Source organism: Pempheris klunzingeri, chromosome 18 (genome assembly GCF_042242105.1).
Source record: "Pempheris klunzingeri isolate RE-2024b chromosome 18, fPemKlu1.hap1, whole genome shotgun sequence".
Classification (NCBI taxonomy): Eukaryota; Metazoa; Chordata; class Actinopteri; order Acropomatiformes; family Pempheridae; genus Pempheris; species Pempheris klunzingeri.
Window position 1 is genome coordinate 22,759,477 of NC_092029.1, and position 26,453 is coordinate 22,785,929.

At 40.1% G+C, this 26,453-nt stretch overlaps 1 protein-coding gene across 1 annotated transcript in view; it reads left to right on the forward strand.

The window, feature by feature from the left end:
• LOC139218355 (cubilin-like) overlaps positions 1 to 26,453 on the forward strand; it is a 120,644-nt gene that overhangs the window by 78,516 nt on the left and 15,675 nt on the right. Inside the window, 18 exon segments of the mRNA XM_070849916.1 lie at positions 478 to 636; positions 1,161 to 1,409; positions 1,663 to 1,831; positions 2,455 to 2,629; positions 2,930 to 3,108; positions 3,573 to 3,782; positions 4,297 to 4,437; positions 5,917 to 6,095; positions 8,108 to 8,279; positions 9,338 to 9,541; positions 19,699 to 19,848; positions 20,015 to 20,136; positions 20,963 to 21,188; positions 22,429 to 22,616; positions 24,945 to 25,098; positions 25,363 to 25,512; positions 25,673 to 25,858; positions 26,063 to 26,190. Coding sequence (XP_070706017.1) covers positions 478 to 636; positions 1,161 to 1,409; positions 1,663 to 1,831; positions 2,455 to 2,629; positions 2,930 to 3,108; positions 3,573 to 3,782; positions 4,297 to 4,437; positions 5,917 to 6,095; positions 8,108 to 8,279; positions 9,338 to 9,541; positions 19,699 to 19,848; positions 20,015 to 20,136; positions 20,963 to 21,188; positions 22,429 to 22,616; positions 24,945 to 25,098; positions 25,363 to 25,512; positions 25,673 to 25,858; positions 26,063 to 26,190 — 3,141 coding nt within the window.

Genomic DNA, 26,453 nt, shown 5'->3' on the forward strand with positions numbered 1-26,453 from the left:
GTTGTCTTTGGAACCGGAACCACGCAGGAAGTCTTCCACAGAGCTGGTACCCTCTCCAGACTCAGGCTCAGGTTGAAGATGTGCAGGAGCACCTGACAGAGCTGGTCTGCACAGTCCTTCAACAGTCTGGAGCTGATGCCATCAGGACCTGCGGCCTTCCTCGCCTTGGTCTTCCTCAGCTCACTTCTCACCTGATCAGCTGTTATGGAGAGGCATGGGGTGGAGGTGGAGGTGGGTGTGGAGGTGTAGGGGGAGGGGGGTGTCAGAGTGCTGAGATGGTCCGTGCTTTGATGAGTGGGGGGAGGGGCGGGGGCAGAGTCAAATCTGTTGAAAAACAGATTCAGTTCGTTTGCCCTCTCCTGGTCTCCTTCCAGCCCCCTCTCATGGCCTCTGCTGTGACCAGAGATGGTCTTTAGTCCTCTCCAGACTGCCCTTACATTGTTAGTCTGCAAGTGGCTCTCCATCTTGGTCCTGTAGCTGGCCTTGCACTCCCAGATCTTCTTCTTCAGCTCCTTCTGCACCCTCCTCAGCTCCTCCTTGTCCCCAGATCTGAAGACCCTCTTCTTCTCCTTCAGCAGGGCCTTCAGTTCTGAGGTCACCCAGGGTTTGTTATTGGAGAAGCACCGTACTCTCCTGGTGGGTACGGTGTTCTCCACACAGAAGTTAATGTAGTCCGTGATGCAGTGGGTCATAGTGTCGATGTCCTCTCCGTGGGGGCTGCACAGCACATCCCAGTCCGTGGTGTGAAAACAGTCCTGCAGCGCCTCAGTGGCCTCCTTCGACCACTTCTTCACATACCTTTTGGTGGGGGGTTGTTTCTTCACCAAAGGTATGTAAATGGACTGCAGTCTCACCAGGTTGTGATCTGAGCGGCCCAGCGGGGGGAGGGGTGATGAACTGTATGCATCCTTGGTGTTTGCATACAGTAAGTCCAGGGTTTTATTGTCTCTTGTGAAGCAGTCCACATACTGGCGGAATTTGGGGAGAGTGGTAGACAGCGATGCATGATTAAAGTCTCCTGATATGAGGATGAGGGACTGGGGGTGGGATGTCTGCAGCTGGGACACAACACTGTGGATGATCTCGCAGGCGGCAGCCGCGTCGGCCGAGGGGGGGATGTACACAGTCAACGCAATGACATGTGAAAACTCCCTCGGCAGGTAGTATGGCCGCAGGCCGACTGCCAGCAGTTCAACATCCTTGGTGCAGCGCTGTTCTTTGACACTGACGTGCCCCGGGTTACACCACCGCTCATTCACGTACATCACCAGTCCCCCTCCTTTCTTCTTACCACTCTCCCTCACGCTCCGGTCCGCTCTGACGAGGTGGAAACCGTCCAAAGTTACGAGCGAATCCGGAGTGAGTTCGTTCAGCCACGTCTCCGTGAAGTGCATGATGCTGCACTCCCGGTACTCCCGCTGCAGTCTGGTCAGCGCCGTTAGTTCCTCTATCTTGTTGGGGAGAGACCTCACGTTGCCCATAATTAAAGACGGTACGGATGGTCCCTTCCCATCCAGTTTATTGCCAGGTGGGAAACTTTCACCAGTCAGTAGAGTGAATGAAGCCTAATGAGCAGAACAGTCTCACTCTGCTTGAGAATCACTTGATGAATTGTTTGTTTCATTACTCCCAGTTATTATTGATTCACTGCTGTCTCCACAGCTTAAGAATGGTCCGGATAATTCATCTCCACTACTGGGGGGACGTCTATGTGGCTCAAGTCCACCATCCCTCCTCCAGACCACTGACAACCACCTCTTTATTCACTTTGTGTCGGATGCCTCTAATGAGGCCAGTGGCTTCAAGCTGACCTTTGAAGCCCACAGTCAGGGTACAACCACCACTCTTTTTTCTGTCACACTACAATTCTTTTTTCTGTCACAGTACAATACATCACAGCATCAACATAGTTGACATTCGTACAGCAGTTTCATATAATGCCATCAAGTAACTGAAGGCAAAGATAATGGGAAAGTAAATACTTTCAAACAGTTAACAGATGATTGAGCATAAGTGACTATGACACACAGTTCATGGAGGTAATTAAAGTACTTTCTGACCCATAGCAACTGATTGCCAGAATTTGCATCAAAAATCAAAAGCCAAATCCAAGCACACAGACATGATTTGACTTGTATTTTCTGAGGGTGTCATCTCCATGTCCTCTGGAAATAAACGTCTATAAATTGGCTTAAAAATCATAAAAAATCACAACTTCCACCATCACATTTTCTTCATTATCAAAGTAATCCAGCCACAGTTGTTACATTACATTATAAATAGGGACTGCTTGTTGCTAACTCTGCATATTTTTAGTGTTAGTGGTGCTAAGGCAGCTTAATAAAATAACATACGGGTTGTAGTTCTGAAACTTGGAGCGTCATATGACATCAGTTTTGTCTGATGCCTTACAAAGTGGTCCAATATCAAATTATTCTTACTCTGTTCCTACAGCATGTGGAGGCTTCATTGAGCTGAATGATAATGATCCTCCGGGGTATATCACTTCACCTAACTACCCTCAGAACTACCCTCAAAACATTGACTGTATCTGGGTCATCACAGTGCCAAATGGAGAAGCTGTCCAAATTGACTTTGAGGATGAATTCTACATTGAGCCCACTGGCAGGTACAGCTGCTGCTCTCTATTCAGGCTGTTGGGTTATTTTTACCTTTCTATTGGCTCACTTGAATTTAGTTTATTAGTATACAGTATTTGGACGCTTAATGTATTCTGCCTTTTTATTTTGATATGACTTCATTAGAGTTTGGTTACCTGAAATGTGGTTATGGGAAAGACATTGATGGAGGAAGCTTGCCCTTACATCTCAACTTTCATTAGGGAAATTGTCTTTTGTATTTAAATTTTTAAGCAATGCTTTGGGGAACATGAATCATTATTTTAGATATTAATACATGTATTTCTCAGCTGTATGTATGACTTCTTGGAGCTGCGTGATGGCTCAACCTCCAATGCTGGCTTAATTTCTCGGCTCTGTGGCAACACCCAACCATCTAACCAACATTCAACAAGTTCCTCGATGCTGCTCAGGTTTCGTACTGACACCAGTGTGACGCACAAAGGCTTTAAGGCAAAGTACTCCATAGGTAAGTAAATCACAGTCATCACACGCAATCTGAAGATGGTTTTCGAAATCCAGTGCTTGGTTTTTAAATATGGATCCAAATTATGACACAGCAAGCAAAAAAAACATCTTTATGTACAAAAACAGACACTGTGGGCCACTCTATGTCAAATGCAGGCTTTGTTATGTTTGAAAACATCACGTCACTTGAAATTCTTATTGCTGCACAAGTGTGAACCGGTACTGTTTCTTATGGTGACACTAATACTGGATGGTGCCAAAAAAAGGAAACTTTTCAAATCATAGGTGAAAGGTTTGTCAACAGGTTTAAGGTTATACTCGTTGTTTTCTCTTCAAAAATAGGAAACCGAGGGTCATGGAGACACAGCAAAATGACCAATAGTATTTGTATCAAGATTGTAAAAGAAATAGAATAGTTAAACAGTAATAACTGTACTGTTATTTTGTATCTCATATTCCTCACAGCAACATGTGGAGGCACCTACATTGGTCAGAGGGGTACAATCCACAGCCCTGGCTTCCCAGGAGCCAACTATCCTGACAGCTCTAGCTGTGAGTGGTATTTGGAGGGGCCCACAGGACACTACCTCACTCTCAGCTATGGGAACTTCAACCTGCAGACCTCTCCAGGATGCTCTGCTGACTTTGTAGAGATTAAAGAGTACAATGCCTCAGGTGAGAAAGCGAGGATCCATTCAGCTACTCTTTTTTTGTGTCTTAAGAGACACCATCAGAGTACAGAATGAATTAACATGACTTTTCAGCATGATTATGTTAGTCAAAATGAAAATTTCCCATCAAAGATGCATTAGCAAGAGTTGAAAATGTTTCAATGTGAGCAACAGAAGAACTGGAGTTCCAGATTTGTTTTGAAATAAGTTATACATGCACATATCGTCTGTGTGCTGCAATTGGTGCTTCTTCTGTTTATTGTGAGACATTTAAGTTCACCTCACATTCAGACTAAACACATATTTGTTGAGAATTTTTTTATTTCTTGTCTGTTTAATCACAAATGTTTTTATTGCGCATTTATTTTCCCAGCACAAGTTTATTTTCCCATATGAGAATTAAATGAAAAAGATATAAATGGAAAGAAAGGACTGCACTGGCAAAAGCCACATCACTTGACACTGACATGACAGGACAGTTAAGATTAAATCTCCTCTGTTGTACTGTGTGTATGAAGGGCGCCTACTGGGCCGTCACTGCGGCAGTAACCTTCCAGCTTCCATGGACACATCTGACAGTTTCGCCTATGTCAGGTTTATTAGTGACACCAACGGAAATGCAGCAGGCTTCAGTCTGTCATTTGAGGCCAGTGTTGACGGTAAGTAGTTGAGACATTCTTTCTAGTAGGGTCCCCATGCTCCCCACTGATAAATTATTCTAATTTACTTGTTTTGTAATCCTCAAGGTATCAAGTGAACAAATGTTGATGTTCCCAACATAAAATATATATTGTTGAACCTCCTGACTTACCTTATCACATGGAGGACATCTGTAAGTCTTGCTGGTGTAGATTTAGAAACAATTGGCTACCAGTGAAGCTGCTACCAGAAACACTTGAAGTGAAGCAGTTAATTCTACTAAAGAGAAAGAAAGTAGAGATTGCCACTCATATTTTATTTTTCCCTTATCACTATCAATTTTAGTTGATTTGGGATTTTGTGTGGATTGTACAGTTTGGTATACAGATATTTTGCAACTTTCTTAGAGTAAATTATACAGACCTTTTTTCCATTTTTCAACTGTTGTCATACCATAACATACAAATTGTTAAAATCAAGACAGTGTTACTGTTATAATTTTAACAAGTTCCCTATGACAAAATTACACAAAAAAGTTCAGAACAACAAAATGAATTTAATAGAAACTTTAACTAACATTGTAAGCAGGTTGGAAAAATATATCAATAGGGTACAACTTGAACACATTGCAAATTGAAGTCAGAATGTATAGGCGTTAGGATCAACCAGAGCACACCTGGAGGTGAAAGCTACAAAGGAGCCCTTCTTCTGCAAAGGAAATTCTCAAACATCATCAATTGTCACGTCAAGTAAATTTTATTTACACAGCTCAACATTACTAAATGAGAAGATCACCATTAGGGGCATTACAATTATTACAAAGCATAACACCCTCTGTCCTGGTAATGTCACTTAGAAAACCAAAACCTCCCCAAAAACTCCTTTAACAGGGAAAAATGGAAGAAACATGAGGAACAACAGAGAAGGTGCAGACATGTAATGGATGTTAGTGTGCATATAAACTAATGTTGTCATCAACATGTAGGATCTTTGTGAGACACTTTTTGTACATTTGAAGTTAATGTCCTTTTTACATACAGTCATCGTGGGTTTGAGTAGGTATCCCTCTGACTGGAATTAATTTTAAAGTGACTGAGCACTCTTTCTGTTAGACTTACCACTAAATTAGGCTTTGTTGTTCACCAGGTGTCTCTTTGCTTGTGTCTCATTCCATATTCATTGTTGGAGAGACAACTTAATCAAAATAAAAATGCTCTGGTGACTTGTGATAGGCATTATGATTACATTTGACATTTTGTGGACTAAAAGAATTTCATTGAATTTTGAATAACTGAGGTGAAATTTGAAGTTGCTTAGTTACAGCACCTTAATATGTTTAATATGTCACAGTAAGTGAGTAAGTTAAATATAAGACTATGGCTGATTTGATGAAATGTAATTTACTTAAGCTCAGATCAATAAGTAGACATTAATTTTCTTTAGAAAACATTATGTTTAGTGTCTGTCTTTGTCATACTTCTCCTCTCTCCCTCCTGCAGCCTGTGGAGGCGAGTTGAATGCTCCCTCTGGAACTATCTCCTCTCCCAATTACCCCAACTTGTACCCGCACAGGTGTCGGTGGGAGCTGGTGGTGTCACCAGGCCGCCGAGTAACACTCACTATCAATGACCTGCGGCTGGAAGATTCTGGTACTTCCTGTGCCTTTGACTATGTTGACGTGAGTTTCTCTCTGTCAGTATTTCCTTTGATCACTCTATCTTTTCCAGTTGAGTTTCTTCCTCAATTTTGTTATCATATTCAACAATTCAATTCAGGAATTTGTTGAAGTTATTTATTACTTATTCATAATTTTTTCATGCTTTTCACACCTCAAATGAATTATCACCGGCTGAGATCTCAAAAAATGGGCAAATTCTCAAAATTAAAAGACTCATGTAAGCTGATCCAATGAAATTAAAGGCAGGGTCTGTAATGTTAGAGAAACTACTATGCTGCCTAACTAATGTCCCTGTGGGGGGACGAATCCACGACAGTGATAAGGTATGTAGGTAGACAGGCAGGTTGGCTGTTGAATAATTTCTAAAATGTGTTATTTGAGTAAAAATGAAAATGCAATAATCCAAATACTTGCACATTATTATCATATCAAAGCAATGACGGGGGACGCAGTTTGGCCTATTGCACTAGAACAGTGCTTCTCAATTAGTTTATGTTAGCAATGTCATTTATTGTTTATTATTAGTTTTTATATACAATAATACAATAATTAGTTTATTATTGTATATTATTAGTTTTTATTTTTGCAGCACTTACATCATCCAGCATGACAGAGACCATGTTTAATGCTGCAGGCAGTATCAGCTCCACTGCGATGGTGTGGGTTTTTTTGCACTAAGCAATTTGGTATGCCACCTTATAAGATGCTATCAGTGCTCGTTGGTCTACTGAAGTAGCATTCACAAAGCGGGATGATTGTTGGCAATATTCGGCACGTTTTCGCTGAAAAAACTCAAGCGGCTTATCAGCGTGATTGGGGTGTAATGTCTTTAAGTGACGCCTTCATGCTGTCCGCTGCCAACATTTTTAGACACAGTAAACACACCGTCTCCCACCGTAGTCACAGTGAAGCCAAGCGCTACATATGCTTCGTCATATTTCCTCGTCTTAGCTTTCGGGAGACTTTCGTTTGTCTCATTACCTCCGCCTTTCTTTTCATCATCGTTAAACATATTTCCATGGGGTCTCTTGAGGGTTTGTTCACTGCACTTCATTTCTCCCGCTCTTCTGTGTGTACACATGCTCAACAACAAAACCCTACACATAGAGCTAATACTCCCTGCGCACACTCTGACAATGGGAGCGCCACTGCCACCTACTGTAGGGGGTGTGCAATTACACTTTATTCTAGTACAGCAAAAAAAAAACATGTTCCCCGGGGTCACACGCGCCCCCCTGGCATCGCGCGCACCCCACTGTTTGAGAAGGACTACACTAGAATAATGTTCACTGTACAGCAGGATAGGTCTTCAAAAATGAAATGTCAGATGTAGTTTTCATTTTCAAATTGTTTGAAAATTGCATATTCACTTACATATTAATCAGTTTGCATTGTTTATATTTCATTTTAATGTTCATTTCAATTAAAATTTTCAAATTGTAATATCGTCCACTGTACAGCAGAGTAACTTTGAAAACTAAATGTCAGACATATTTTACATATGTATGATCATTCACACTCATTTGGATTATTGCGTTTTGATTTTAATTTTTACTCAAATAACACATACCTATGTGAACAATTATACTGCTATTGTGGAATTATATTTTCATTTTCAAGTTATATTATTATTTAAATGTAGTCCCCTTCCATAAGGGTAGGAAAATATAAGTTGGCTGTTGTTGTTTGCGATGACCTGGTGAACTGCTGATGTTTTAAATGAAACAATTAAAACCATTAGACATTTGATAGTATTTTACTTCATTGTGACTGAAATCTTCTATACAAACCTTTTAGTGTAAGCCCACACTTAACGATCAATCATTTTTTTTATTGATATAGTACCAGTTCATGAAAAAATTTTACCTCACGAAAGTGTTCATATAGAACAGATCAAGACCCAGTGATTCAAGAATTCAAAAATAAGGAGTCAAGAATCCCCGCATGAGCAACAACTAGTTAACAGTAACAATGAAAAACTCCCCTTTAATAATAATCTCTGTGCCTTCTAGGTACTGAATGGGCTGGCGGTAGATGCACCTCGCCTGCAGCGATTCTGTGGTACAGTACTAGCAGGCACCCAGGTGCGCTCCTCTGGCAACACCATGACTGTAGTGTTCCACACTGATGCTTCCGTGTCCAGTGGTGGCTTTATGGCCTCATATTCCTCTGAGGAGGCTGCCGGTAAGATGCTCCCTTGTACAAATTTTGAAAACTATGTATAGTATAAGTTATTTAAAATAATCCAAACATTTAACAGGGTAACACCTAACAGTAAAGGGTACAGCATTATACTTTTTTTATATATTTTATATATTTTTTTTTATAATAATCTTTGCTAATATACAGCAAATACTGTTGACTATCCTTTCTATCAATGATTAGGAAGCCTATTGTTAAATTGGAACTTTAGTACCACCATAAAAAGTCTGAGACGGCACAGAAGAGCAAAATCTCTCTTGCCTGTGAGAGTGGATGTGTGTTCTGAGAAGGTCACTCTGACCGCACAGAACAAGTGACTCTGCCTTGTTGTGAGACGCAGATAGATAAAGACGAAATGCACCAGCCACTCTGTTCTGATAAGTAGGAACCAAAAGCGCTTGTGTTGTGCAAAACATATTCTAAAGTTATGACTATAGATACACGCCTATGCAAACAACATCCACAAGTGTTAGAATATCATAGCATCACTTCAGGGTCGTGCTATCTGTGACGCACGAACCCCAACAGCCAATTAGACACAGTTACGTACGGTACTCTGACCAAAAAACACTTTAAAAGCAGATGTCTAACTGAGTTCGGGGCTCACTGACAGAGATCCATGAGGCCTCTGTCACTCTGAGCCCAGCACTGCACGTACTTTACCTGTGACCTGAATAAACTGCTTCTGAGAACGACAGAGCTCTCCGGCTGAAATCCTTTGGCTGTCAATGAAAGAATCGGGTTCTAATACTATAGGATTACATATTAGCATGAACCGTGTGACCGTGTGTGTCTGAGTATAAGTCCGCAGACCACCCAAATATTCTCAGTCACCAGGTATTATGTACACTTAATTAAGTCTGATACAGCAACTTTATAATAAATCCTTAAAGGTTAAACACATTGAGTTTTGAATTGTATTGTGTTATTTGGAGAGGTGATCTCCTCCACCCTCATTGTCATGAATGGGATGGTTGTGTGTTAATTTTGTGTGTGTGCAACTCACTGTGGCCCTACATTATCATGTTTCCTTTTGTTAGAGTGTGGTGGAAATCTGAACAACCCAGCCGGTGGGAGCTTCACTTCCCCTGGATACCAAGTGTCCAACTACAGCAACAACCTCAACTGTGAGTGGTTGATCCAGAATCCACAGCATATCAATTCCTCTATCATGGTGCCGATAGAAGACCTGCACTTGGAGAACCACCAGACCTGTGAGTCAGACTACCTCCAGTTCCGATTAGGTGAGTGCCACACCGACAACATTGGCTCGAGGATGCACTGAAAGAAGTAATTACTCATGCATTTGAGATTTTGGCTGTCAAAGTAGATTTCATCATAGAATTATGAACTACAAAAAGTAATGTAGTATACTGTAGAGCAGGGGTCGGGAACCTATGGCTCTTTTGATGACTGCATGTGGCTCTCAGATAAATCTTAGCTTACACTGCTTAACACGATAAGTAATGAATAATTCCGCTGGAAATCACAGTGTTAAAAATAACGTTCAAAATATAAAAACATTCTCATGCATTTTAATCCATTCATCCGTTTTCTACCGCACCTGGTCAAGGTTGCGGGTGGCTCAGCCAATCCCAGCTGTTCTTCGGGGTACAGGAGGGTCCTCTATTTTTATTGACTAACGCGGTAGCCAACGTGGGTTATTGTGAGGTCAAGAAGAAAAGAAAAAAAGATGAGGACTACCGTACATTTCTGGACGAATGGACAGAGGAACTCTCCCTTTGTAGAGAGAGCAGGTTCTGCGGTGTGTCTAATATGCAATGATAAAATTTCATCGATGAAACAGTCAAATATAAAGTGGCATTCCGACCCACGCCATGCTACATTTGCATTGACGGCGGACAGCAGGAGGAAAGCATGCCAAGAGCTACTGTGCAGAGTAACTCCGTGTACACTGAAAAAACAAACTTGTAAGATTTACTTGATTAAATCCTCGTAACAATTTGCACTAACAGTTTTTAAGTAAATTTTACTTGTGTAATATCAAGTTCAACTTACTCACCACTATCAAGTAAAATGTACTTACTGCAGAACTTAAAGTTAATGAAAATATTAAGTACATTTTATTTTGTTTTATATAATTTAGATGTTGTATTTACTCAAACAAATTAAGTAAATCTAAGATATTTGTAATATTTACTGTTGTGAAAAATACAAGTAGATTTTTATCTTGACACTTAAAATTAAATCAATTCGATCAAGTTGTATTACTCATTATAATTATGTAAATTATGCTTATTTTATTTTGGTAAATATGACCAGATGATGTACTTTTATCACAAATCACAAAACTAAAAATACAGAAGAATAAACATTTATTTACCCAAGTTCACATCTGAACAGGTCCTGTTTTTAAAACATTTTTTGAACAAACAGTGCAACCTACTGTACATACATGTATGTAATGGAAAATGTAGGCTTTTCAATTATAACAGTGCTTTTCTTCAAATATAAAACAGCACTTTCAAATATTATAACAGCTATATCTTCAAATATAAAACAGTGCTTTTCTTCAAATAATATAACAGTGATTTCAAATATTATAACAGCTATATCTTCAAATATCATCTTCTGCAAGATGGAGAAGCATGGGGAACACTGTCAGCCAGGATTATAAACTGTTTCCTTGGCTACAAAATTTAAGACAACAATTTCAATTTTAAAGCTTGCACTTTTGGGGATAACTTAATCCCATCCAGTTCCAAGAAAAGTTTCTGAAATACCTCACAGGTGTAGCGCAGTGGTGAGGGGTATGCAAGGTTGAGAGCATAAATCAGTCCCATTAGCAGTGCACAAGCTTTGGCAGCATTGCCACATCCGGGCAACATCTCCTGGCCTTCAAGAAGGATGGATACGTTCACTGGATCTTCTCCATCCGCCCCATGGACAACTAGAATCTTTAGGGTGTGCTGAGTGGCATCAATGCGGCTGTCCTCCTGCATAAAAATGACAAAAATCACAATTCTACTAAGATGGGTGGTGGGTGTATATAGGCTGAGCATAAAGATAAAAGAACAGGGGGAAAAGTATGTTGGCTATATGTTCAGGACTGACATGGGGTTGCTGATCAGAATAAAGGGATTAAAAATAATCAGTAAAGTTGTCTGCTGGCAAGTACATACAGTGGCATGCAAAAGTTTTGGCACCCCTTGTCAAAATTACTGTTTTTGTGAACAATTAAACAGTACAAGATGCAATGATCTCCAAAAGGATGAAGTTGCGGACAAATATTGAAAAGAGTGTTTCATGTTTAACTTCATGCCTTTTAAAGATCATTTCATCTTTTACTTGTTGAAGTATTCACAAAAACAGAAATTTTGACCAGGGGTGCCCAAACCTTTGCATGCCCTGTATACAGTGAAGGTTACAATTTGAATAAACACTGCAGAAAAAGTTCAACATGAGTTCTCATGTCTCACTTTGCAGCTACTCATTACAGGTAATACATAATTTTTATATTTCAAACAAATTCCATTTTAGACCATTTTTACACTGTAACCAAAATAGTTATGTTGTTAACATTAAGGAATAAAAGTGTCTTCAAAAACACTAGAAATGTCATATGTTAATATAATTTTCCATTTCTTTGTATAATTATTTTAATTATACAAAAAAATAATGCTCCAAAGAACCAGTTTGCATTCAGTATATTGAAAATATTTATGTTTGTTTTAATAAGAATTTGTGATGATGTCACAAACATTGGCATTTAAAAGGGTTAAAATTCTGAAATTATTTGAATATTTAATATGTATGATTAGGGCTAAAGTTGATTAAAATGATTTTGTTTAAAAAAGTGAAAAATATTAACATACATACTATTTCAAAACAAGGTATGAGTGTTAAACTTTTGTGGTGTTTTAAGAAACCATGCTTTACCTGGCAATCTTCAAATAGTTCCTCCTCTTTCTCTCCGAGGTAGATTATGAGGCTGCGGAGCACAGTTTCACGCCTCATCTCAATGCCTTGGTTCTGTCAAACAATTGAAACTGTGTCAATACTGAACTATGAATCATACACAAGGAATTAACAAATGAAAACGCAAAACCATAGGTAGGAACATATTCATGTGTAACAATAGAAGAAAGTCAATCTGTTCTGACAAAAATCTGGGTCATGTACAGGTCTACACACCTGACTTAGTTTGTCAAGTAATGGCCTCAGCTTGGTCCCCAGGACACCTCCCTTAATTTTCATTAGGGCAATCAGTTTAGGTGTGTAGTTGTCCAGTTTAGACATGAAGGTATGTTCCAAGGAAATTGTTGTAATTCTCCTGAATTCTTCCTTGATCTGAAATGACATGAGATTCACATGCACATCCATGGTTAATAGAAAGAATGGAAATCCGATGCATTTTGTGTATGTCCTGTTTCAAGAGTTTCACCTACCTCAGCTTCACAAAACAAAGCCGGCCATCTTTCTTTAAAATCAGCAGCGGCTGGACTACCACTCACAACCTCCAGCCTTCGACAGGAGAACGTTTTGGCCATCTTTTCCTGGATCAACTTGGTGTTGTTCTTCTTCTTAACCTCATGAAGAAGCTCCTGTCTCTCGATCTCGAGACTGTTGCTAGTTTCTCCAGGTGGATGTGGAGGTAGGTAGTTGACCTCTGCCCTCTTCGGTCTCTTGCAATTTTTTGCAGGATTTCTCTCACCAGGGGATTTCCTTTTCAAGGAGTTGATGTCAAGCTCTGGACATGGTATATCACGCCTTCTCATTTTTGAACGGTAATTAGCCATCTTGTATTTAAGACGCTGCTGCCATCCATACATGCCTGAAAACGAGGTTGTAGGTTCCCTGAGACAAGGATGCTTTTGAATTAAAGCCTCTACAACTGCCAATATTTGAAGACCAGTGGGGTAGGCAGTGAAGTTGAATATGGCTTCAGCAAGTCTCTCAAGTATGTCAGAGTTCATGCTTGGATTCTGAAGGAGAGAGCTATCACTCTCATAAGCATTATTTCCTGCTTGAAGGAGGATCTCGACATCATATGAAAAGGTGGGAATCACAAAATTAGTGGGCCAAGGTTCTGATCGATGCTCTGGGTGTCTAGGTAGAATTATGGTGTCGGATGAACCAAGTGAGGAACTGTCATCCTGGGAAGACTGATCCGGAAGTGACAGAGAAGAGGAGGATGTAGTTGCCGCATGGATGGGCGTCATTGTGAGAATAACAGGTTCTGTTTGAACTAGTTTGATTGTGTCTTTGTCCTTAATCAGGTCTGTTGACATTAGAGTGAAGAACTGATTATCAAAGTCTTTGTCCATGTACATGACAGTAAAATTCCCTTCAAGTTTAAAATGATCCTGTGCAGCTGACAAAAGTGCGTCCACAGTGCTCGGGATTCCTTCTGGTAGAGCCAACTTGTGAATTTGAGTCTCTTCAATAATAACACGTAGTACAGTCGGGGCAGACATCATAGCCTTGGGTCAACACAACTGCAAAGAAAAACAAAGAACAGGGATATTGTTTTATAAGACAAGAGCATAGAATATGTCCCTTTATAAAGAGATTTTGAAAACAGGCACATCCTGATTTCAAACAATTTAAGGTAATACTTTACCTAGTTTGGCAAGCAGATGTGGTGTTTAAGAGAGATCATTCGCCCCCCTTCCACTGCATAGGCAGTCAATGGGTATGTGTCAACGAGTTGTGCCTGCTCAACTACTCTGACTATGCTTGTGGACTCCAACTTGAAACACCGTAAATGCTCACAATACCATGAACTTTGTAGTTTCACTACAAATGCTAAGCTGTCACGAACAATGAGGATTTGGAGTATTTCCACAAAGTCCGGCAACCCACCAGTGGAACTATGTGCCAATATCATGCCAATACTGTAACTGGTGCCCTGAAATTCTGCCTTGTTTGTCATATGAACAACTGTCTGATTGGGACATGTCTGTGATAGAAATTGCTGTATCTTCTCATTTACAAGTACTGAAGGAATTTTTGTCATCTTTGATACAGAGACTGCAGGATTTTTCACATCTGAACCATGAAGATGGTATGCAATCATAGCCTGGTGTTTTTTTGCCATAGATTTCAAAATGTTACGGAAGCAGTTAGTTTGCCTCACTATCTTCTTGAAGAAGCTGTGCTTTGCTTCAAACCTCATTGTCCATAAGGACACAAGAGGGCCAAATGATTTAATCAGCTGCGGGTAATGCTCAATAAAATGGTGTTTTGGAATCAATTTCTCGTGTGGAAAAACACTGCTAAATCTATGCCTATGCTCAGCAATCAGGCTTTCTAAGTAACCAATGCTTTGATCTGTGTGGATAGATGACATAACCAACTCAACAACATCTTTGAGTGTCATCAGCAACTGCCATGCCTGTTCCTCTTCCGGTACTTTGGGACCAATCATAAGTGGAAGCAGCCTTAGCAGGCACCAATTTTCATGTGCGTTGCCACCAATGGTTTTACGTGCAGTGAGGTTTGGTGGTATACCTTGGGGGCAATTTGTCCTGTCTTTCCACTTATATGGAAATTGTTTGACAATTCTATTGAGTTCTTCCAAAGAGAAATATTTTTTCTTTATCAAGATATCTAAACACAATGCCAACTCTACCGGTACAATGCCCTCAAGTAAATCATGTAGCACATCAGGCGGGTAACCTGTTGTCACATGAAAATGACTTAATTTTTGAGTAATTGCACAATGCCTTTTAACTCCTCGGCTGTGTGTGTTACTAGACAGTGCTGCTTCAATGTCCAACTGGTATTGCTGTTTTGTTCTAACAGAGAACGCTCCTGTCCTGACTTCCAGCTCCTGAAACTGGGATCGCTCTCCAGTACAAAATCTGCAAACATATGACCCACTGAAAGTTTCAACAAACCCTGCAACTGAGTGGGCACCAAGATTATCGGCAATCAAAGAAAATACAGTGCCTTTAATATTTTTTCCTAAATAGGGCACATAAAGACCATCCTCTTCAAATCTTTTCAAATCATTTAATAATGGGTCTAGCACTTGAGGATAGCCAAATCTCTTAATATCATCTGCCTTGCACAAAACAGCTAAGTAAATTGATGATAATGTAGACCTTAAAACAGATGGAATATCAGCCAATACCCAGTAGACACCTGTTACCTTGTGTTTCTTTCGCGACGTTCCTAAAGGATTACAGATTTCAAAGTCATCACAGTAGAGCAGAAGTGAAAGTCTTAACTCCTCTTCAAAAAGAAAAGCATTTTTCTTGAAGTGAGAACCATCACGAAAACTAGTATACTGACCTGTAGAACCACAATCTCTTGCACTCCTAAACACTTCTTCCTGAATGTCTCTATTTTTCAGAATTTCAGACAACTGCTGCAAAATTGGTACATATTGGAACGTCCTTCCCTCTTTTGCATCAAGTATATACTCTAATGGTTCAACAACAAAGAAATGTTCCTTTAGATACCTATTTCTCTGGTATGCTGTACCAAGAGGACCTTTTTCACTGAAGGCTGAACCAAGAGGATTTAACTGACAAACGCTATTTACCAAATCTTTGATGACCAATCTATCAACAGTGCAGTTATGGTTTTGTAATGTGTTAGTTACAATATTTTTTATAACAGGTGTAGATGCTGAACAAGTAATGAATTGAAGCTCCTCCACAATCTCATCTATACATCTAGTCGGCACATTGAAGATGCAGTTTAATTTAAGTAATAATGAAGCAAGATGATCAACAATTACTTTATCTAAATCTTCACCCTCATTGACAAGTGTTTCATCAGATGAAATATCGTTTTCATCGGCCAACCGACAACTATCTTCTGTTGTCTGAATTGAGTATGTCTGAAATACGGTATGTTTAAAATCTTCAAGGCTGTGAGGATTGTGCTTCCTACTTTTATGTGATGCAAAGGTTCAATATATATTTGTACTGTAATCACAGTCTTTAAATACACAACAAACAGTTTCGTGTTTTTTCAGATGAACTCCAAGGTGTTCAAAATATTGCCTCTCTGTGTCAAAATTAGGTGAATTACAGAGAAGACAACAAAATGAAACACTTTGTGATACTTGTTCAGTTTGTATGTGATCTCTTGATATGTGTGTGCGAAGCGCACCCCAACTTTTGAAAGAACAAGGACAATGTGAGTACAAGCATGGCAGTGCCTGACCAGTGGGTAAATGTTTCAACCTATAATGTGTTAAGAGTTGTAAACGTGTTGATGTTCTAAAGCTGCAATTTTTGCACAACCATATCATTACTTTTTCAGGCCGTTTGATGACACCAGTGTGCTCCTTGCCCTAAAAATGAAGAAATATGATTATTAATAATAGAACAACAATTACAATACTCATTTTTAAGTGTACATTAAAGCAGGGGTCCCCAACCCCCGGTCCGCGGCCCGGGGCCCGGTAACGGTCCGAAAAATTACCGGTCGGATCATTTTATTTTGTCATGTATCCGCCGAGATCATGTTATTCATGGTTCTGCTAGCGTCTAGCGCATGCACGCCCCCCCCCCCCCCCCGCCCCGCTAACGGCCGTTAGCGCAGCTATCGTTTGAACAGGCCCAACAGGTAAACCTCCGCCTGTGGCTTTCTCACGTTCATGGGCAGGTTACCGCTACAGATCTCCACGGATCGCTAAGACATGCTACATTAAGCTAAGGAGGCTACCACTTAAAATAGCACAGCAGCGTGCAGATGTGTATACAACATTAACAAGGTTTGCAGTTATTTACATAAGTTAGTGATGCTTTCGCATTAATAGTCGTTCATGTGATGTTAAACAAGTTAAAATATTACTCGTAAGCATCTATAACAACTTTAAACAAACAGAGAGACTGAAACTTACGGCTCAATTAGCATTTCCACACACCTTGTAACTCCAGGTAATGCGCCTCTCTCCTCTTGTCTCATGTGCGCGGCTTCCCAGCTCCCATGATGCCTTGCTTCACTTCCTGTGTCTCACCCATAGTTCCCGCGCAAACCAGGTGGATTTTTCAGATTAAAATGTACTCGCTATTTTCAGGTTGTTATGTTATGACTATAAAACACTTAAGTGCTATCAGCAAATCCACATTAAAAGTTACTTTTCCCACAAGGTGCATTTATCACTTGAATAAAGTGTGTAAATATGCATAGTTTTACTTAGGAAATTCTAGTACTCCTAGAATCTTGATATTACAATGTAGAAATTACTATACCAATTTAATATATTTTACTAGCCCCAAAAGTTTGTTTTTTCAGTGTATGGGCCCGCCAAGGTGAGGCAATTCGGCTAGCTTTACTGCTTCTTTAGCAATAGTGAGGAACAGAAAGCCATTCATAGATGGCGAGTACGCTAAAACATTCATGCTTGATGTTGCCAATGAACTTATTGACGACTTTTCGGATAAAGACAAGATCATCAAACGAATAAAAGACATGCCTCTGTCAGCAAGAACTGTTCACGATCGTACCATCATGATGGCAAGTCAAGTGGAGGAAACACAAGTAAAGGACATAAATGCAGCGCCATTCTTTTCCCTCGCTTTGGATGAGTCAATAGATGTAAGCCATTTATCCCAGTTCAGTGTGATTGCAAGGTATGTTGCCGGTGACATTCTGCGTGAGGAAAGTCTTGCTGTTTTGCCAATGAAAGGGCCAACAAGAGGGGAGGATTTATTTAAATCTTTCAATGAGTTCGCTAAAGAAAAAAAAGTATTTTATTTATTATTAGTTAGCTTCAGTATAACAAAGTTATTAAAAAGAATAGGAGACTTATTATACTCTAAAATTGTTGGTCTTACTTAAAAATGCACGCAGTTAGTTGTATTCAGTGTTAAAAAATATTATATGGCTCTCACGGAAATAAATTTTAAAATATTTGGCTTTCATGGCTCTCTCAGAGAAAAAGGTTCCCAACCCCTGCTGTAGAGTCTGCATTGTTTTCAGAACAGGTGTTTTGAAGATCGCAGCTGATGTTTATCACACACCACCCTCTTAGAATTCACAAGATTTATAAAGGTTGCACTACAAGTGACAGGCTAAGAGACTTCAAATCAGACCATACTGCTCTTGCGGCTTTAATATCTTAAATTGTACATTGTTAATCCCCAAGCGGACTTTTTGAACAATTAATGGAAGAGTCTCCTCTAAGACACTGAATTCCATAAACATTAGAAGTGATACAAATAACTGATTTATTTATTGCCAAGGGTTTGTATTTTGTTTGGAGATATCCAGACCTAATCATAATGATTGATATTAGAGCTGATCTAAAAAGTTTATTCAAAATCCAGTCCTTTCTTTGATGTACTCCATTTATGAGTGACAAAGTTTTGGTCATATTTCAGTGTCTACAAACCGCTAATTGTTCACCAGGTCATGAAGATTGTTGTCCATTCCGATGGTCTTTATAGTTTTAAGACAAAATAAAATAAAATATTAATATTTTTATATTTATTTATATTTTATAATATTATATTTCTAAAATATTTTGATTGATAATGGCTCAGGCCTCTTTCATCTCAAAGCCCCGTCTACTATGTTATGAAATTGTATAATACTAATAAGGTGCTTCCCACTCTGTGCATATAGATTCCTCATGTGTTAACTATGTTCCACCACCCATTTGTATGCCACAGTACTCCATTAAATACTTAAAAACTACAGTTCCTCTACCAGTAGGGTGCTCTGAGGTGTTTTGTATGCTGCCAGTGACTGGAATGAGATTGGTCATTTCTACCAGCCTGTTCATTGCTATCTCATGTATGTTTTGACGAAGGTTTGACAGAGTGAAAGCTCGGCTATTAGAGTGATTCATTGCACTGATCAAAGTGTGTGGAAACCCTGAAGCAACAGAGGAGACACTGAACATGGAACCCAGCACCCAGAGAGCTACAGCACTGTAGGATGGTGAAAATGACTTGCACTGTTGAGAGTTATCATTCAAGCACTGATTAAGCATCTGTTTGTCAGTCCTGATACATTTTATGGGAAAAATTAAGTCCTGATACAGAGACTGGATTGTTGTTGTCTGCATAAGTAGTGTGGCCAAAAATCTTTTTCCCTTTTTTTTCAATCACTCATAGAATGACTTCAGAAAATATAAATCTGGGATTAGAAAAAGTTCTTCTGTTGCTCTACCTATCTATTTTCAGCAGCACAAAGAGATGTGCTTCAAATCCTGAGGGTACCCATGGCCATTACATGCATGTTCTCCCCCGTGTCCCCCGTGGTTTGGTTTCAATTTAATTGATTCATGCCCACAGGTGTGATCATGACTTTGAACAGCCTTATCTGTAGATGATAGACTAGCAACATGTCCACAGTGCACCCTACACAGGCTCTAGCCCACCACAATTCTGCAGGGAGAAGATGGTCTTGAAAAGATATGTATGGATGTATTATTTATTGTCTTTGTGTTATGTTTCACACCCTTTCTCAGGTGACTCAGATGGGGAGCTGTTGGCCAAATTTTGTGGGCAGACAATCCCCGGAATTCCCATTGTGGTCTTTACCCCACAGCTCTGGGTCCATTTCCAGACTGATGCCTCCCTGGGAGACCTGGGTTTCAAGGCCAAGTACTTGTTTTCCGGTAAGATAGACACTTACAGCTCCACTGAATTCATAAACCGCAGGGTACTTCAAGTATGAAATGAATCACAGTCACAGACAGAGAGATGGTAGTATGTGTCTAATCTAACAGTCCTACTATCACCATCAGAGTTCTTATATGGATAATTCTCTCTTCATTCTCTCAGAGTGTGGAGGCCGGCAGACTGGTGAGGGAGGGGTGTTATCTAGTCCTAACTACCCCAACAGCTACCCCAGCCCCAGTCGCTGTGCTTGGCTGCTTGAGGCTCCAGTTGGTCACACTATCACGGTAAATCTGCTCCTGGTGCATTGAATAAACTCAACGAATGGAAGCAATGCACACTGATATACTGTCTGCAGTGTTTTAACCATCATGTATCATATTTGCTTTCATCCAGCCCATTCTCACAGAAGTTCATGAAATAGTCACAAAGTTTAATCTATTAATTTGTCTCCGCAGACATGAATTTCCCTTTTTTTGTACCTCAGAACCATTTTCATTCATCATTTTATCTTTTCGTACCTACAGTAGGACATCTGCAAGACCTGGGAGCAGCTGTGCTATTATTTCTCATTTTATATTTCATTTTTACCTATAAGTGCTTTATTATTACTGTGATACTATTACTGTTATACTAATTCGGGCTTTAGATATTTTTTTCACAAACTTTCGGGAGACTGGGTTGTTTCACCATGATACTGTTGCTTCAGTATTTCTGTATTCATAGTCTTATTTAGTTGCTCATACGCTGAGGGACTTATCACAGTACATATCAATAGAGGGGTTCAATTAGCTGAAATATAAACATTGTTTGTACAAAATGAAACTTAATGTGAACAAGATCCTTGGCTGAATCCAAATGTCCAGACTTCCCAGTCACTAAGCTTATGGGTTTGTACCCAAGTTGTAAAGCATGGCCAACTGATAAATTACAGACTGACCCAATTTAGATATATAGCACAAATATGCTAACCACCCCTTAACCCTTCAATATGTAAGAACCGGTGTGCTGGTGTTAATTGTAGTTGCTAAGGCAGAGACTACAGTTTACATGTACAGATCCTGCTGTGGTTTGTTTAAGCCCAGTCCTTGGTTATCACTCCCCTGTCTCCAGCTAACCTTTACCTACTTCAACCTGGAACCTCATTCTGAATGTGGCTGGGACTCTGTCACCATCTTTAACGGGGGATCCCCTGGCTCTCCTGTAATTGGCCAGTACTGTGGGACCACCCCCCCTGGAACCATCCAGTCAGGATCCAGCAAGCTTGCTGTGGTCTTCCTGGCTGACCACAGTGTGTCTCGTGGAGGCTTCATTGCCTCCTGGTCTGCTGATTCCTCAGGTGGGTTTGCACTAGATAAATGGACATGCTGTATAGTAATATGCTGTGACAATGTGCGTATGAAGAGCACACACATGCTTCAAAACATTGCTATTGTCTGTGCTATTTTCAGCTGCTGCGTAAGTGTTAAATCTTCCCTTGAGCCCAAAATCATACCTGATTTCATATGTTTTTACGAACTACATCAAGACATAAGATATTTTTTAGTGTAGGGGATCTAGTCTAGTCATGATAGTTAGCATAGTATACAATGCTTCATTATTAGCGTAATATCTTGTAACCACAGGGAGACCCTGCCTATATGAGCAGTGCAAGATTGATATTGACCCAGTCTGTGTCCCAGCACTTTACAGCGTGAATACAAATAACCTCTTTGTCACTGGACTTCTGGGCTGAAAACAGCATCCAGTAGTTTCCATTGTCATTCTCTCTTTTTTTTTTCCTGTATTGGTGAAACTGTACGACAAAAGACCAATGATACAAAAGATAAAAAAAAATACACATACAGAGGATAACACAAAAGAGTCACAATGAGATTAGAGTCAGTGGTGTGCATCCATGCTATGGGCTATTATTATAACAAAAATTTAGCACGGTGGTGAGGTGGTCAGCACTGTTGCCTCTCACAGCAAGAAGGTTCCAGGTTTGAATCACGGTTTGAACCCGGGGAGTTTGCATGTTCATGGGTTCTCTCCGGGGACTCCGGCTTCCTCCCACAGTCCAAAGACATGCAGGTTAGGTTAATTAGGTGTGAGTGTTTGTCTGTCTCTGTGTGCTGGCCCTGTGGTTGGCTGGCTGTACCCTGCCCAAAGTCAGCTGGGATTGGCTCCAGCTCCCCCTGACGGATAAGCGGTATAGATAATGGATGGATTAATGGATATTATTTTTGCAGGAGCTCTTTATGTTGTGCTTCCCTCAACACCCTGTGCCTAGCTTAGTAGTAACAGCCCTGTTCCCCCAAGACAAAAAAAATGCAATGTATATTAGACTATTCACATGTTGATGACTACATTATATTGTTTGTGGAGAGCCATTGAATTACTAATAATCATAGGCTTATACAAGCTGTTCTGAAAATAGTTCACATCCTACTTGTCCCTTACTAAGGATGAGACCAGCAATCCTGTGAAGGATGCTCATTCAGTTTGCTTGTATCAGCCTTCTAAATCTTTCGTTCTTATCACTTATGTAATCAATTTATACAAGCACTGTACAGTCACGTATTTTTGTTTTCGGCCAGGCTGTGGAGGGGTGATCCATGCTGATGCAGGACCAATCAAGTCTCCAAACTATCCCCAGAACTTCCCTGCCAATGTGGAGTGTTCCTGGCAGATTATTTCCCATGAGGGAAACCACTTGGAAATGAGCTTCAGCAGTGATTTCCAGATTCCCGACAGCACTGGGAACTGCCAGAGCAGCTATATAAAGGTACCAGCACTTAGTTACAGCAGAGGCACGTTCAAATGAAGCATTTCTGAGGCCTAGTAAGAGAAGAACTACACCTATGATGCAGCTGGTTAAAGGATAACTCCATCTTTTTTTACATATTCTTGGTTTGAAATGACTGGTTTTAAATTGGTCCAGCATTTGCCTCTAAGTAAGTGGCGTAATGGTAAATGGTCTGTATTTGTATAGCACCTTTCTAGTTATTTCAACTACTCAAAGACATGACATCCTTATTCACCCATTCACACAGGAGGAAATGTAATTTGGAGGAGATAATTCTTTCACACTCAGTGTCTTGCCCAAGGACATTTCGACATGTTGACCCATAGGAGCTGGGGATCGAACCCCCAACCTTCTGACTGAGGGACGACCCACTACCATTGAGCCACAGCAACCCTTGATGGTCTCCCCTCAGAGTGCTTGTTTTACCCACTGACAGGCTCAGATTGCTATTCCAAGTGTGTGACAGCATTATTGAAAGGATCCCTACAGAGAGAGATCTGGAAGATCTTTTTGGTTTAACCACAAATAAAACCCAATGAATTCAGACTATGTTACAGTTCTAATGTTTATAGCATTAGATCACAGACGTTGCACAGATTGGAGCAGGTTTCCTTCAGCAGATGTTTGTATTTCAAAGTTGAAGAATGTCCACCTTCAGCTTGTTCTGTAGAGCGCAGGGAGCCAGCTGAGTTCTGGGAAAGAAAGCCAGGAAAAAGTACAAGCACAAGGAAGAGTAGAGACAACAGGAGAAAAAGTCTTGTTTTTATGGTATCTGTATAATTTCTATCAAATTACAAATGACAAAGTTTTCCCATACATATCTAATTCTCCTATGTTTGGAAGATTGGCCTTCTCAGGCCACCATAGACATCTGCCACACAGGATATAATCCACTGATACAAACCTGCTTACAGTGATCACATCTGTCAGGGTCAAATTGATCACTATAAGTGGATGATTATTATATCCAATTTCTTCTTCTTTTACTTTAACCATCTAGTTGACATTTGTATTTTTACTACTTGGCTGTAAAGTGATAAAACGAATAGCTCTGCAACTTGCCAAATTTTGACTCACAAAGGACCCACTTAGGAGCATAACATGATTAGGCAGTATTAATCCACTTGATGCGGGTGGTGTCATCCACAGGTGCTTCTCCTACGAATATTTGTTTTCTGTCTCCGTTACTTGAAGCTGTTTGTTTTTAGTTATTTGAGTTATTTGACTGCACAAGGTACAGCAACTTGGGGAACATCAAGTTTCGCAGCTGTATCTCATGGCTTGTTTGTGGCAGTTTGTCTTCAACTTTGAGGAGACAACATGTGTCATTGAGAGAAAATGTCTTTTTCCTGATTTTAATGTGCACGTATATGTATATTTTACCATATAGGTGTGTGTGAACGTGTTTCAATCATTTTATATGATGCTTACATGACGTTTGGATATTTTATTTTTCTCCAAACATTTAGACAGTTTCCTCTAATTGTTGTTTGAAACAGCCAATGGCCAAACCCTATCAGATGTGTACAATATATACACTACTCACAAAAAGTTAGGGATATTGGGCTTTCGGGTGAAATTTCAGGATGAACCTAAAATGCATTCTAACCTTTCCAGGTGAACTTAATGTGACCTTCTCTAAACTTTTGAATGCACCATAGCAGAAATAAAAATGCCTCTGTTCAGTGTCTCAGTACTTTTTGCACAAGTTGCTGTTCTCTAACAAGGAGATTAACAGCAAAATTCACAACAGGTTTGATCCATGAATCGACCAATACATTTCCTGCTTCAGTTAGAATTGGTATTTAAACAGTCCTCCTCATCATGCTGTTCACATTCTGACATCATGAGACCAAGACGACACCTAACAGTTGATCAACAGCACCTCGCCATTGCAAGGCTTCAAACAGGAAGTCCTCAGACACTGAGCTTAGAGGGTCACAGAGTGTCATCAGCAGGTTGTAACAGTGATACAGAGAGACTGGAAGAGTCACAGAAAGGAGAGGAGTGGACGTCCTTTGACCACGTCCCAACTTATTGAGACATTGAAATTTTTTGTAGTGGTATACCAACCACTGTTGTTAGATTTTCTTTCAATAAATTGTTTGAGATGAATAAAATTACCATTGCATGCTTCTACTTAAATGCCCTACTTTCATCATATAGTATCACTGTAGCATTCACTTTTTACATTTTCCATACATTTCACCTGAAAGTCGAATATCCCTAACTTTTTGTGAGTACTGTATCTTTAAAGCAATGTTCTATTTGACAAGAATTTTTGAGTCAGTGTGCATTTTCCTGCAGGTGTGGTCAGGTCAGACCCAAAGTACTGAGGCTCTGCTGTCAACAGGCTGTGGCTCGGTGGCCCCAGGCCCCATCATTGCTCCATATAACATCGCAATCCGATTCCAGGGTACTGAAGCCCCTGGCAGAGGTTTCTCAGCCTCCTTCAGCACCAGTAAGAAGCAAGCAGTTGAGGCAGTTTCATGTCACAGTGTTAATAGCACCACAGTACCTTTGAATGTTAGGTACCTGTGTTTGTTCAGAATGAATCTTTTCTCACATGAGAGGGTTTGGTTTATTTGCATTGTCATTACAGTCTTTGATTTCATAAGACACAGTCTTCAATCACAGTCTTTTGAGTGTTTCAGTGTGGATTGAGGTATGCAGTGGCCAGCCCCCCAAAAAATGCAAAGCAAGTCTGATGTCTTCCATTCATTAGGGTGTGGCGCAAACTTCACAGCTCCCAGCGGTCGTGTGGTTTCTACAAATTATCCAGGCAACTACCCCGACTACTCCAACTGCAACTACACCATAGACGCTGGAGAACAGACTGTGGTCATCCTCACCTTTCAGACCTTTCAAGTAGAAGGCAAGTGTTAGCATTAGCAATACATAGAGAAAGAAACTTGATATAATCAAAACATTGGCCTGTCTGCCTTTGGACGTTTTGCAATTAAATGTTTTCTACTCTTTGTTTGATAACCAACCGCTAATTATTCAAGTATGTGGCCTGTCTGTTTGTTGTCTAGCACACTCCACCTGTCTATATGATGGCTTAAAGATCTACAGCCTGGCTACTAGTGGCCCTGCTATTGCTACACTGTGTGGTACCAGCATCCCAGGGCCTTTCTCCACCTTTGGTCCCATGTTACTCCGCTTCTACTCTGACTCTGTGATCACAGACAGTGGCTTCATGGCCGAATACAGAGCCATTCGTAAGTGAAGAAGAGCAGGAATGAGTGCTATATTTGAATGAGCAAAATTAAGCCATCATAGCTGAAGTAAACAAAAATATGGGGAGAATGTAGACTATTTGGTTATACAGTTTTTGCCACTGTAGTCACTGTAACTAAGTTAGGGGCAAGGTTCTATTAATTTCTAGATATCTATATTGGTACTGTGTGTTTGTCTGTCTACAGCATGTGGAGGTTTCTTCAACAGTACTATGGGAACAGTGAGCAGTGCAGCACTGTCTATGACCAACTACCACCACAACATCAACTGTACTTACCATATCATGGTCCGAGCAGATAGTGGTGGATCTCAAGTAAGTCTGCACTGACTGCATTAATTGGACTGCAGGATTACTCAAAGTGCATTTGAGAGGGAGATTTTTACATTCTGTAACGCAATAAATGCTTTAAATCTGATGAAATATTGATGGTTTACCCAAATACACATGGCTACTGGTATGTTTTTTGTAAAAAGGAAAGATATCTTTTCTCAACAGTGTTCACAAACTACAAGCTTCACTTAGCAATGTAAAGAGTGAAGGGAGGGACAGAGAGAGACAGGAAGAGAGTGAATAAA